The sequence below is a fragment of the Electrona antarctica genome (assembly GCF_951216825.1).
Source record: "Electrona antarctica genome assembly, chromosome: 6".
NCBI classification, from domain to species: domain Eukaryota; kingdom Metazoa; phylum Chordata; class Actinopteri; order Myctophiformes; family Myctophidae; genus Electrona; species Electrona antarctica.
Genome location: NC_136811.1, coordinates 28,448,341 through 28,462,616, shown reverse-complemented (window position 1 = coordinate 28,462,616; position 14,276 = coordinate 28,448,341). Strand labels below are relative to the sequence as shown.

At 41.3% G+C, this 14,276-nt stretch overlaps 1 protein-coding gene across 1 annotated transcript in view; it reads left to right on the top strand.

Moving 5' to 3' along the window:
- The window catches only part of col14a1a (collagen, type XIV, alpha 1a), a gene marked incomplete at its 3' end in the record, with an annotated part of 214,852 nt that overhangs the window by 59,232 nt on the left and 141,344 nt on the right, over positions 1-14,276 (top strand). The window contains exons 6-7 of the mRNA XM_079503710.1: positions 13,454-13,606; positions 13,822-13,941. Coding sequence (XP_079359836.1) covers positions 13,454-13,606; positions 13,822-13,941 — 273 coding nt within the window. The remainder of the gene's footprint in view (positions 1-13,453; positions 13,607-13,821; positions 13,942-14,276) is intronic.

The window sequence follows — 14,276 nt, the reverse complement described above, 5'->3', positions numbered from 1 at the left end:
CTCCTCTGAGACACAGACAGACTAGAAAAAAATGGTACCATATCATATCACCAATCATTATTATAATGAGCATTTGTGATGGCCAATATGAAGAAAGGTTGAAAATGGGTGAAGTCATACTCTAGCTTGCATATTTAATAGTTAGAATAGCAGATGTGTGTGGTCTAAATGAGTAAGTAGAAAATATTAATATTAAATAAGTTCGCTCATAGGTTTCAGTTGTCACATAATGCAGTGTGATTTGCAATCAGACTTTAATAATCTGTCTGTTTGTTAAGATATTGGTGAATCACACTTTTACAATAAAGTTTTCTACAAGCTCACTTTACAGCTGTGTTTTTCCATGTATGCATACATTTCACTCGTGAAAAGGCTTTGGATCCTATATGAACAAACTTCTAATTCAAAGCTTGAATCCCACATTGTAAATGCATTTGACAAGCCATCAAATTCTTTCGGTTCACATTTCACAAATGAGGCCCATTGGACGTATGCTTTTGTGGTCAAATGATGCATATCAGTCAGAGAAGATGTTGTGTTACTTTGTGCCACAAAGAGCCACAACTTGTGAGTGACCTGCCCTTCCCTGTTTCTCTGCACTCACTCTTCTCTTCCTCTCCTGCTGTCACACCTTCTCTTCTCCTTCCACCCCTGCTGTCTTCATTTTCTCCACCATTCCTTCTTCTCGCCCCCCTGCTCAGGTTCTCTCTTCTTTCTCTCATCCATTTCAGTCCTCAGAAAAGAGTCACAAAAATAGTATGTTTTGTCTGCAGCTGCATTATAGCACCTGAAATGGATGGATGCTGATTTCAGAATAGATGCATGACAGGGCAATTCTAGCAGTGCTACCAGCAAGCCAGACCTTAAAGTTATTTTTTTTACTCTCCCGCATGAACCCTAGCGTCCCTATTCTCTTGCTTGTACAGTAGATTGGCTATTTTCAGTGGGAGAATTTGGTGTTGATCGTAAAAAAAAAAGAGCACACCTAGTATAGAGCCCTAGAGCCCTGGGGGACCCCAGTCAACTAAGTATAATTATACTGTAGTATTTAAGTTGTTAAATTAATAATCTATGGATTTCTCAGAGTACTCAGAGTACTTTTTTTACTGTGCACTTCACCTTAGTGCCACTTGCTTGTCTCCGTCTTTCCTACCCATGCACCTCCCCCCTGTGTCCCCTCTGCGTGCCCTCTGGTCTGAACAGTGTGGTTGATGAGGCATGGCACACCTCTCCACAGTCAAATCAGGAGTTATAATCTCACTCTCTAGAATTAAACTATACCATACCATCCTTCAGCTCAGTAATGAATTAAACTATACCATACCATCCTTCAGCTCAGTAATGAATTAAACTATACCATACCATCCTTCAGCTCAGTAGTGGTATAGAATGGTATAGAATTAAACTATACCATACCATCCTTCAGCTCAGTAATGTTAAACTATACCATACCATCCTTCAGCTCAGTAATGTTAAACTATACCATACCATCCTTCAGCTCAGTAATGTTAAACTATACCATACCATCCTTCAGCTCAGTAATGTTAAACTATACCATACCATCCTTCAGCTCAGTAATTAAACTATACCATACCATCCTTCAGCTCAGTAATGTTAATTAAACTATACCATACCATCCTTCAGCTCAGTAATGTTAATTAAACTATACCATACCATCCTTCAGCTCAGTAATGTTAATTAAACTATACCATACCATCCTTCAGCTCAGTAATGTTAATTAAACTATACCATACCATCCTTCAGCTCAGTAATGTTAATTAAACTATACCATACCATCCTTCAGCTCAGTAATTAAACTATACCATACCATCCTTCAGCTCAGTAATGTTACACACATTTACTTCTTTCCGCCAACGCGTTTGACGCCCAGGACACATATGGAACACAAGGAGAGAGATGAGAGGAAAACAAGTCATAAGAGACAGAGAAACAGACAAGAGAGACGCGGGTTTTATAGGCTGTATGCTAATTTTTACCACTCACATTTTCTTTGTTGTGTGTTTATGTGTCTGTGCCTGTCTGTCTGCCAGTGCATGTCTGAGTGCATCCATTCAAGTGGAATATAAAAAAGCTGGTGGATTACAGATGAGAAAGCCAAACCAGGAGAGGGCTTTGCTTGAATAACACTAACTGTCTGACAACAGCTGTTGGATTACACCTTAAGACCTGCTGTATTGAACTGCACGCGTGCACACACACGTGCGCATGCACACACACACACACACACACACACACACACACACACACACACACACACACACACACACACACACACACACACACACACACTACGTGTATTTGTGTGCATGGAAGAAAGGATTGAGCTGGCTGAGTCTAAGGAGGTGTCTTTCGGGCCATTGGTCACATGACAAGTGTATAAAATCCCTGTCACTTGATTGAATAAACAAACAAGTGTAGAAATTCTTGCATGTTGCGTTGTACCTCTAGCACTTTGTTGTGGAGAAGTTCAATTAACACTAAGCTCAAGCTTAAAGCATTTTGAGCGGGAACCCCTTTTGGTGTTTTAAACATTATGTTGTAATTTAGCTATTGAAAAATAGCAGATCTACAAGCTCATAGCGCGCCACCGAGTGGCGCGCTATGAGCTTGTAGGTCTGCTATTTTTGAAAAATCGTGAAAATATTTATTTCAGAAAACTGGAGGATTTCGAAGATTTCTTTAAAATTTCGACGTCAGGCCTAAATGGGTTAAAGCAATCCTCTGGCTGGACAAATTGTCACAGCCTATAGGCTCAAGAACAGTTGTCAGGTTTGATATTTCTACTGTAGATCCAATATAGGGAGGGTGTCTAACTGTCTATACCCCGTAGACTGCTGCAAGTCATCATAACAACAATGGTCAGGTTTGATGATGTGTCTACTGTAGATCCAATATAGGGAGGGTGTCTATACCCCGTAGACTGCTGCAAGTCATCATAACAACAATGCTTTTGCAGCAGAGAGTGGCTCTGCCTGAAGCCCAGAAACGTAATTATCTCCCTTGGCCAGGTGGGATAACCATAGAGTTATATCCATCGGATGTGCAGTAGATGTAGGTGGCTATACTTTCATAAACTGGCCCAAATGCATATAAAAAACAGTGGAGAGGAGATGATACAATTACAATGTTCTTTCCACAATGAAAAACTATCCTACACAATTTCCTATAACTTGTGAGCATTTGGCCCATAGTACATCATGAGCCAAACAACGTAATTGATTCTTCAAGCAAGGTTTACAGCTTGCGTGAAGCTTAGGTATTTGTTTAGACTTTGTTTCGAAATTAATTCTTTAAAAGCCCATAGTGGTTGGAAAACTTTCTTTTCCACAATTTTCTTTTTTTTATTAGAAATTCTCATCCTTAAGTTGAACTGCATTTTTACTCCCTCTCTTTTGGGCCACAAATTTACAGTCATTAACTCTCAATAATTCTCCTGCCAAATTAAGTTGTCTAAAACAGTTACAGGATATGTGAGATGAATACAAAGGTTTACCTTATAGCATTGAAACTTTGTCTAAATTGAATAGGGGGGGAAATGTGCTCGGTGCACACAGTGTCACCCCCAGGCCTAATTTATACCTGGTCGTGCATAGCGTCTTATGCCGAAAATAACCGTTCTACAAGCTCACAGCATGTCGCAGCGCGACACGCTGTGAGCTTGTAGATCTGCTATTTTTGGCGCGAGACACTAGCGCACAGCTGAGTATAAATCAGGCCCCGCTATCCCATCTATCTGCAATGCCTGTCACTGTCCTCAATGTTAATTCCAGACGCTGAAACACAATCACAGCGGCAGGGGGAAATAAAGTAAACTAGAGAGACTGAAATGACGGCACACTCTGTCTGATCCACGGCTACATAGAGGTCAGTCATAAATCACAGCAGGACTGGCCTGGGACGGACTACTGTTATAAAACCTTGGAAGAGAGAGAGAGAGAGAGAGAGAGAGAGAGAGAGAGAGAGAGAGAGAGAGAGAGAGAGAGAGAGAGAGAGAGAGACTGGAATAATTGGCTTAACGGGTTACAAGATCAATGTTATGAATGACTGAGTGTATCTCTCTGTCTGTCTGTCTGTCTGTCTGTCTGTCTGTCTGTCTGTCTGTCTGTCTGTCTGTCTGTCTGTCTGTCTGTCTGTCTGTCTGTCTGTCTGTCTGTCTGTCTGTCTGTCTGTCTGTCAGTTTGCCAGGTTCTTTATGAGTGAGTGGCTGTCTGGTGGGTGCATTTGTGTGCGTGCGTACATGTGTGTATGTCTGCGACCTCTGGACTAAAGGATTACTACTTTCAATTAGTCTGATTTACTCTAAGAACTGTAGTTCTGAGTCTGGGTCAATGAATACGTATGTGAGTGGATCTGTGTGCATGCTTCCTCTACATACTGTAGGTGTGTGTACAGTAAGAAGCAATTAACAAACACACAACCTATCTGTCTTAAAGGCATACCAGATTGTCAGCGGAGAGCAAGAACTATAGCCAAATGTCTCTCCTCTGCCACTAGGGGCCACTAGTGGAAATGGCCCCAAGAACTGCTTGAAGAAGTTGTCATTGCATGAAATTATGTTGCGCCAGTCGACACAATTAATGGCACAAATGTACTAAACATTTGACAGTGGAACATTCCTTTAACCAGCTGCATGATCGATTAGCTTTATGTTCTTACAGTACCTGTCTGTCTGTCTGTCTGTCTGTCTGTCTGTCTGTCTGTCTGTCTGTCTGTCTGTCTGTCTGTCTGTCTGTCTGTCTGTCTGTCTGTCTGTCTGTCTGTCTGTCTGTCTGTCTGTCTGTCTGTCTGTCTGTCTGTCTGTCTGTCTGTCTGTCTGTCTGTCCTCTAGCTTACTGTTAACAGTCTTTGTCTGTGTCTGCATGTCTGTGTTTCTGCTCTGGCAGTAATACCAACCAGCCAACAGTGGCTCCCATTGTCAAATTCAATTTTTTATGGACCCTTCCTCGGCACCACCACGAGTTAACTCAATTGTCTCCAAACGCACTGCACACACACACACACACACACACACACACACACACACACACACACACACACACACACACACACACACACACACACACACACACACACACACACACACACACACACACACTTGGAGGCATACATAATTCACTCACATGCAAACACACAGACACACCCTCTCACTCACACACGCACACACACACATACTGTATCCACCCACATTCGCGGTCATATGTACTGCCAGGATGGTTTAACTGAGGTGGTTGAGGGCTTAAGAATGTTTCATCTGCTAAACAAAACATGGCACTCATTAGGTACTGTCACCGATACCCTTTTTCCACCGCAGGACTGTGCCGTGCTTTGCCATGAAAATCACAGGGATGAAGCCCTTCCTCGTGTTGGCCTGTTTGTGGCGGGGCTGCAGAGGCAGGATTTAAATTCCACTTGCCTGTAATCAGCTGCCACTCAAAGATGATGAAACTAGAAATACATTTTAACTATATTTATTGTTTATGCAGACGGGACAATGCATGCACATTAATGAACATTAAATACAACGTGAATTCAATCAGCTGAACGTCATCTAAAAAACATGCCCACTAATAACGTAATTTGTATGACCACGTCACTATGATATATTAACTGAGATTTTTTAAATGTCAGCATTGTTCATGTGGACACCTTTTACAGTTACAAAAATGTCAATCTCTTGTATGACACAAAGTATAATTTTACCTTTAGCTGGCTAGCACAACTCATACTAGCTGACTGATTAGAAAGACAAACACGCTGTAAAAGATCGAGAAGAGAGAGAGAGAGGGAGAGAGAGAGAGAGAGAGAGAGAGAGAGGGAGAGAGAGAGAGAGAGAGAGAGAGAGAGAGAGAGAGAGAGAGAGAGAGAGGGGGAGAGAGAGAGAGAGAGAGAGAGAGACCAAACACACGAGAAACCACAACGTTGTGCAAAGGAGATCATTTATAAATCCATTTGCAGCTCTGAGAGTGAATAAATCTTACCAAAACATTGCACCCTCTCACAGTTAAATGAACACTCAGGATTTGACAGTGAAACTTTGAAAATGTTTTTCACTACCTGAAGGGTCTTTCTTGATAGAGGAAATATAGCAGATAGAAGGAGAAACTCTCTCATGGTAATAACTTTTAATACATTGGCAGCCAACGAGGGCAGCATACATTAAATGGACACACAGCCATCATCAGCATTTTCATTCAAAGGAGAGTCGACTTGATCTCTCTAAGACCAAAATCCCCCAATCTGCTTCTATTTTCTCTCACTATCTCTCACTCTCTCTCTCTCTCTCTCTCTCTCTCTCTCTCTCTCTCTCTCTCTCTCTCTCTCTCTCTCTCCCTCGGTTCATTCATTATTCCCTGGTAGTGTAGTCTTAAATCCTGCATTGAGGGAGTTAGGGAGGGAGAGAGTGAGACATCAGAAAAGAGGACAAGCTGTATAGGAGACGAAAGACGAGTTAGGAGAAGGAGCGAAACCTTGGACCAGCCTGCCATTGTTTACAGGGCATACAGATGTGCACGCACGCACACACACACACACACACACACACACACACACACACACACACACACACACACACACACACACACACACACACACACACACACACACACACACACACACACACACACACACAAGCTAAATGCTTTGTGCTAATAACACAACATTCGTTGGAACATTGTGCGGGTCAGTCTGCGTCCGGGTGCTACGTATATGGAATGGACATGATATCGAAAGTGCCCCCTCCACTCATAAAACGCTGTGTGAGGACCCTAAATCAAACTCCTTTCTAACTTTGTAGAGCTATTCTATCTGTTCTGCCATTCCTTGTGGGTTGTGTGTGTGTGTGTGTGTGTGTGTGTGTGTGTGTGTGTGTGTGTGTGTGTGTGTGTGTGTGTGTGTGTCTACTACAGCACCAACCCACCTCACCGGCTAGACCCCGTAGCCTGTGGGGAATGTATGTAACCGTGGACAGAGCCCAAGAGCCCATAGTTGTGTATGGGCAGTTACTCAGAAATTCCGCTGCTTACATTTACACAGAGTCTGTTGAGATTCAATGACACAGTCACGCTAGTGATGAACGATTCCCTCTGACCAGTAATCAGTCTTCGGTGTCAACTTTTGGTATCGATTCAGCTCGCTTGAACACTCAATTTAATTTGATCATGGTCCCCGCTGGCTGTGGGATCTGTAGTTGCGGTCCCATAGCCCGGAAAGACAGTCGGTGGAAATGCAGCTATATAGTTTCTCGGTTGCACAGCCTGACCGTGTGTGTGCGTGAGAGAGAGAGAGAGAGAGAGAGAGAGAGAGAGAGAGAGAGATATTGGAAACTCCCATTAGCTGGCCTACTTGGAACGATGCAAGTTGAAAATGCATGCCCCACCCAGTTATTATGTCTGTGTCCCTTTTATGCCCATATATGGAGTTCTTTGTCAGGCATGCTCCAAATATGGAGTCTATGCAGATGCCAGAACAATCATCGTGATGTCAGAACAGGCCAGCTCCATATATGGAGATATAGGGGTGATCAGGTCCAGAGCCTTGCAGAGGCTTTGGTGCTGGTTTTGGACAACCGGATATCAGACAGACGGGCAATGTACTCCCTGTGGGGGTTTGGAACACGTGTGTTGAATTTGAAGTCGGTGAGACAAACGATTCTCGAGTTACGTGGATTACAGATTACAGACACACAGAGATGTGGCGCATTTATAGATACATAGATGCAACGTAAATACACCGGATTTAGCAAAGATGCTAATAACATCCGCAGTCCCCACACAAATCATAAAAACAAAACAGGCAGACAGTGGAATTACATTAGGAAACAAAAACATCTTGACTTCTCTTGATAGCATCTGAGCATATGTCTCACATGTGAATGGTATTAAGCGAAAAAAGACAAACCCTTTAGCTTAACAACACCATAAGACAATTCTTTTCATACCTGGGTAAGTGTTTTAAATCAGTACCAGACCTGCACAGCAAAACTGACTGCTGTGAGCTATCTCATCTAATTAGTTTCATGAAAATAAAATAAAAATCACTATGTGAACAGCATCCACCTCTTCTTTCTCCACTTGTCTACAAACAGGAACCATTCAGACAACTAAAGACAGATGTCAGAGATAAAGACCCACTTGTTCAAAAAGAAGGCCTTGGTCTCTCATTCCTTGGTGATAAAGGTTTATGAGTATAAATTCAAGGTGGCAGTGGCTTTAGAAAGCAAGGAAAACAAAAGGGGGAGATGCTGAATCACAACACAAAGCAGCAGTCTAGCAGTGTATTTCCAAGTATTTTCTCCCTGATGTTCATTCCATCAGAGACAACATCTATGTTGTTTTGATGCTTGTTTTGTATTCTGTATTTTCAATGTCAACACAGCAGACCATTTGGAGTCTCTCTGAGAAGTGCTTTGTACTCAGTTACCCTCACCTCAAGCACACCATATTCACCTTAGTTTTACATGTTATACAGTGTAGCTATTTCTTTTGAAAGAAAAAAATAATAATTTAATAATAAATAAATAATAAACATAATAATAATAATAATAATAATAATAATAATAATAATAATAATAATAATAATAATAATAATAATAATAACAATAACAATAATGGTAATAATAACTGGTCCATACCAGCCAAACCAACACACACGCAAGCATGTCCTATATGCATTTGCACAATGGTGTAAAACATGCATGAGTGTGCATGTTATTAATTATTCCAATGAGTAATTAAGAGGTACCGTATAAATCAAATTTACTACTACTCTTCTTCTCTTCCCTCATGAGCATAGCTGTAAACTATACTTTAATCATATTGTCATAAAGTGTATTATAGCCCTCTCTCACTCTCTGATTTCCTTACAATATTTATACGGGACCGTGTCCCATCTGTAAACAAGTGAGAATTTAAAGGCCATATAATACATGGTTGACATTTTCTTTTCCCACCTTTTTATTTTTCTTCACCTGCTAATACTGTTATTTTTACACTTTCAAAGTTAAATCAACACCATGGATTTTGTCGTAAAGGATTACTACAGTGTTTGTTTGACCTTTTATTGTAATGTTCACATTATTATACAGTGGTGGGGAGCGGGGGGGGGGGGGGGGGGGGACTTCACCACTATTCCATTTGGCTTTATAGTACCGAAGAGTTGATATGATAGATGAGATGATAAAAACGCCTTCTAAATCCGAAGCTAAGTTTTCAGGAAAATTTAATTTTTTTATTCAAAACATTTGAAAAGAAGCTAGGAGGGAGGACTTTTTTTTTTATCATTTACACACAAAACTATAAGGTGTGTAAGTATATTAATGACATAGTTCAATGTTGAAAATCAATGTGGGAGTCAGTTTCATTTGTCCAGAGAACTAAATCGTTACAATGGAGTGGTCATTATTTAGTTTGAATGAAATTTGGATGAAGGCCATCTTGGCTGGAGCAGTGGATGCCGATTGTTTATGAATAATTAACGATCGTTGTACCTGAGTGCAGCCATTTGTGTGATTTGTGTCACACTACTGAGATTCTATGAAGGTCCGTTTGATGTTGCTGGATTGATATATACCTGGTATAGTATTGATGTTATGCACTAAATAGCTTTCCTTGCATTATGCTTATACTGTAGTTACTACAGAAGTATGTGACCATTTATCCTGTCCTGTAATTTGTTGACTAGGGTTCATGGCATTTACTCTGATCTTGCACTTGTAAGTTGCTCTGGATCAGAGCATCTGCTAAATGCCTAAAGATGAAAATTGTAGGTTTGTCATACATACTAAGGAATTAAATTAATCATATTGTGAAAACTGCATTTAACTTTCCAGTCTTGTTGAAGATATTAATGTCTCATATTGCCTGATCTCCCATCTCACATATTTCTACCGTCTGGTGCCTTCAGGCCACCATTACATTGAAGTTATTCAATGGAAGGAACATTATTTCACACCTATGCGTTGCTTATTTTAATCCATTGAGACCTGGAACGCATCCATGTCACGTTAGCGTTTAACCACATTAACCATTAACCCATTTTGGGGCGGGAACCCGTTTTGGTGTTTTAAACATTGTTATAATTTAGCTATTGAAAAATAGCAGATCTACAAGCTCATAGCGCGCCACCGAGTGGCGCGCTATGAACTTGTAGGTCTGCTATTTTTGAAAAATCGTTAAAATGTGCCTCAAATCTTTCCGAAAATTGTCATGATTTAGAAAACTTTTTTTTTTAAATTTCGACGTCAGGCCTGAATGGGTTAATGAACAACGCATAAGTGTGAAATGATGTTCTTTATTCACCCTTAGCCTAAAGGTGGAATGGCAGCAATGCACATGTCAACCGACTGCTATACAACATTTTAATTGAGCAAACAGGAAAGAGTGATAGTCATTGATTTCTCTTACACTCAGCATCAGTGGCGTGCACAGATAGACACTAGGGGGTGCTAGAGCACCCCCCTGCCCTTTTGGCAATGTGCCCTTTTGGAAAAAAAAAGAAAAAAAAACTTTTTTTTTCTTCTTTTTTTTTGATTTTTCAAAAATAGCAGACCTACAAGTTCATAGCGCGCCACTCGGTGGCGCGCTATGAGCTTGTAGATCTGCTATTTTTCAATAGCTAAAGCATAACATAATGCTAACACCAAAAGGGGTTCCCGCCCAAAATGGATTAAGGCAACCGGCCGGTTCCACGCGCTGCACAAGGTGCCCTTTTTTAACTTGAGCACCTGCCCCTCTAAATGTCTGTGCACGCCACTGCTCAGCATCCTTTCCTACACAAATGCGTACTCTAGGGTTTTCCAAATAACTCCTATTGAGTGCAGGTCTGCAGTGCTGCAGCGATTCAGAAAGGAAGGGTAAACCTGGTAGACCTCTGTGCCACATTGAATGTCAATCCTCTTAGTAGATTCTGCTTAGCTTGCAACTTTCTTTCTTAAACTTCCTTAAAGTTGTTCAAGTTTTCTAGGCCTGGGATGCAAATGAGAATTTGTCTCTCACAATGGAGACCCAGGGTCATTACAGAAAGTTAGCCTATACTTGGACGTCATCCAGGAAATGGATTATGACCTACAGTAGTTTGGGTCCTTGTTCCACAACATAGAAAATAGACAGACTACTGTATATATTTAGTTTTGAATGGTCATTGGTATAGCATTGGGTGGCAAGGACATTTCTCTTCACCAGTGAGACGATTTGAATAATCCTCACTGAATTCAATGAATGAATATCAACGGAAGCTCTTAACTCTATCTTTGTCTGGTTGTTTTGTCATTTTATTTTATCCCAATAGCAGTTTATATTTTGTAGCACAACATCAGCATTATTTTTTATTATTTTATTTATAGAAAAAGAAAAATATGCAACCTTTTCAAAATGTGTACAGTACATAATTGCTTTTGGTGATGGCTCAAAGATGAATGATGGAGCTTCAAATTGATGTATATATCCCTGTCATATTACTGGAAATGACTTTAGGGAGCGAGAGACAAGAAGTTATGAAATTATGTTACTAATGGAAGTGTGTGTGTGTGTGTGTGTGTGTGTGTGTGTGTGCGTGCGTGCGTGCGTGCGTGCGTGCGTGCGTGCGTGCGTGCGTGCGTGTGTGCGTGCGTGCGTACGCGCACATGCGCATGCATGTGTGTGTGTGCGTGGCTGCGTGCGTGTGTGTTTGTGTGTGATTTGCAGTTTATCTATCCTCCCCTAAAAGTGTCTTGAGTTTATTGCTCTCTCCTATGGCCATCAATTCTGTTGGAGTGTGTTTCCATTTCCTCATTGTTTGTTCTGAACTTTTCTTATTACCTATCTCAGAGTTAAAGTTGCAATCCGTGAGATTTATGTCCTACCCTGGATTCGAACCATGGCTGCTGAGATTTCTACTGCTGAGCCAAGACAGAAAGCAGGAAAGATATTATGGAATACGTTGTCAACCAGTAGTGGTCGTACCCGAGACCATAGATATATATAAACACTAGATGGCTCAAGGCGGAGTTTCTGACGTCGTTCACCCGGCAGCCATCTTACTTCGGGGATACAGTACAGTATGTTCAATGGCAGCTCAAACAGAAACAGTCATAACTCGCTCAAATCTTGACGGATTTACAAACGGGTTGGTTTATTACAATCGTTGTCAACGTGGCTATGATTCAGGACGCTTATCTGCTTAATTTATGTTTTTTATATGAACGTCGTATAAAAGCATATAAGTATGCGGACGTCTCTGACGTTTATAACAAACCAAACCGTTTGAAAATCGGTTGAAAATTGAGCAAGTTATGGTCATTTAAGAGTACATGCCCCATAGACACAATGTTATGTGTCCCGAGGTAAGATGGCCGCCACGTAACGACGTCGCTCTCCATTGGCCAACAGCGCGGGTGAGCTATCTAGTGTTTATATATATCTATGCCCGAGACCACAGGATCAGAAGTGTCAGTAATGGAAGAGCAGAGAGATCACATCCACCCGCCACAGCTGTGTTCGTTTTATTGTACTACTCATACAGACTGGTTTGAATATCACTTTATTCACAAAATTGATTGATTGATTGATTGATTGATTGATTGATTGTAGCTTTATTGTGTTTCTCACACAATGTTAACACTTCTTTAATGCCTTTGGTCAGAAATGGTCGACAGTCAACAGCACTGAATGTGGCATGATTTGATTCTGCCTTCACTGTAATTCTACAGTTGCGCCGCCGCCAATCCCAGCATGGATGAGACGTAACAAACATTCTTGTAAAAGTTCTTAAACTGACAGCATTACAAGAAAATAAATTGAATAAGAGAGCAGCATGCACATTTTGTGGTAGGTTTCCTTAGATTGTGATTGAGTGGCAGAGGTTTGGTTAATCTCCTTTTTTCCAACAAGGAAACTAAATGGTGCTTGTTCCTTGTGTTTTCCAAATGTATACTTGCACCTTTTTCCACTTGTTTTCTGCCAGTTTGATTTATGTGTTATGTTCAATAGAGACAACCCCAAACATACAGCTGGGAATTGTTTTCTTTCTCAGCAAGCAAATGCATGTGCACACTGCACGCACACGCACGCGCACGCGCACGTGCGCACACACACACACACACACACACACACACACACACACACACACACACACACACACACACACACACACACACACACACACACACACACACACACACACACACACACACACACACACACACACACGTCATATTTAAGCTTGTGTTGACTGACCTGCTCATGAAAAGAAAATCACCTCTCCAGGGGCTTCCTGTAATCTCTCTGTCAGAACTACTTTACTACTTCTCCTGTGTATACTGTTCAGATGGAACCTCTTGCAACATCTTCTTTCTCCTGTCATATTTTCTCTAATCGTTAATTTTCTTTTTAACATCTGGCCCACAATTTTCAATACAAAACAACAACACAAAATTGAAGAGTCCTCTCCTTTCCAGTAGATCCATTCGTGTGTCACACCGAGGCCATAGCAGACATCGTGATCCTGGTCGACGGGTCGTGGAGCATCGGCCGCATCAACTTCCGCTTGGTCCGCATGTTCCTGGAGAACCTGGTCAATGCCTTTGATGTGGGCATTGACAAAACAAGGATAGGTACGTTAGATTTTTGAAGTGGTCAAAGTAGCAATAGAATACATGTTTTGAAGCAGCTGTTATTTTGTTTTGTATGTGTATTATAAATACATAGGGGTCATATTTCTGGAAAAAGCTCTTTTTGACTGTGTGTGTGTGTGTGTGTGTGTGTGTGTGTGTGTGTGTGTGTGTGTGCGTGTGTGCGTGTGCGTGTGTGCGTGCGTGCGTGCATACAGGTCTGGCCCAGTACAGTGGTGACCCCCGGATTGAGTGGCACCTGAATGCTTTCAACACTAAAGATACTGTCATCGATGCAGTAAAAAACCTCCCTTACAAAGGAGGAAACACACTTACAGGTACTGAAGAACACTTACTGCTACAGTACTGTATCAGGATCAAGGAGATGGGTCGCACACACCAAGACTGTGGTTGAAAAAGTTTTATTTCAAACCATAGATATGACAAACGTTTCGGCTATCCAGCCTTCATCAGTGTATTTGTTTGCTACAGTACTGTAACACACATGTACTGAAACTGGCCACAGGATTATTTTACTGCTACTGCTTGTAAAATAGAGTTCAGTCCTTATAGAGGGTATGCGCGTGACATCATCATCATACCTGGAAGTTATGCAGGAATGCCTACTGAGTGGCAAAACATTACTTTCTGTCCTTGACAGTGCAAGTGCCCA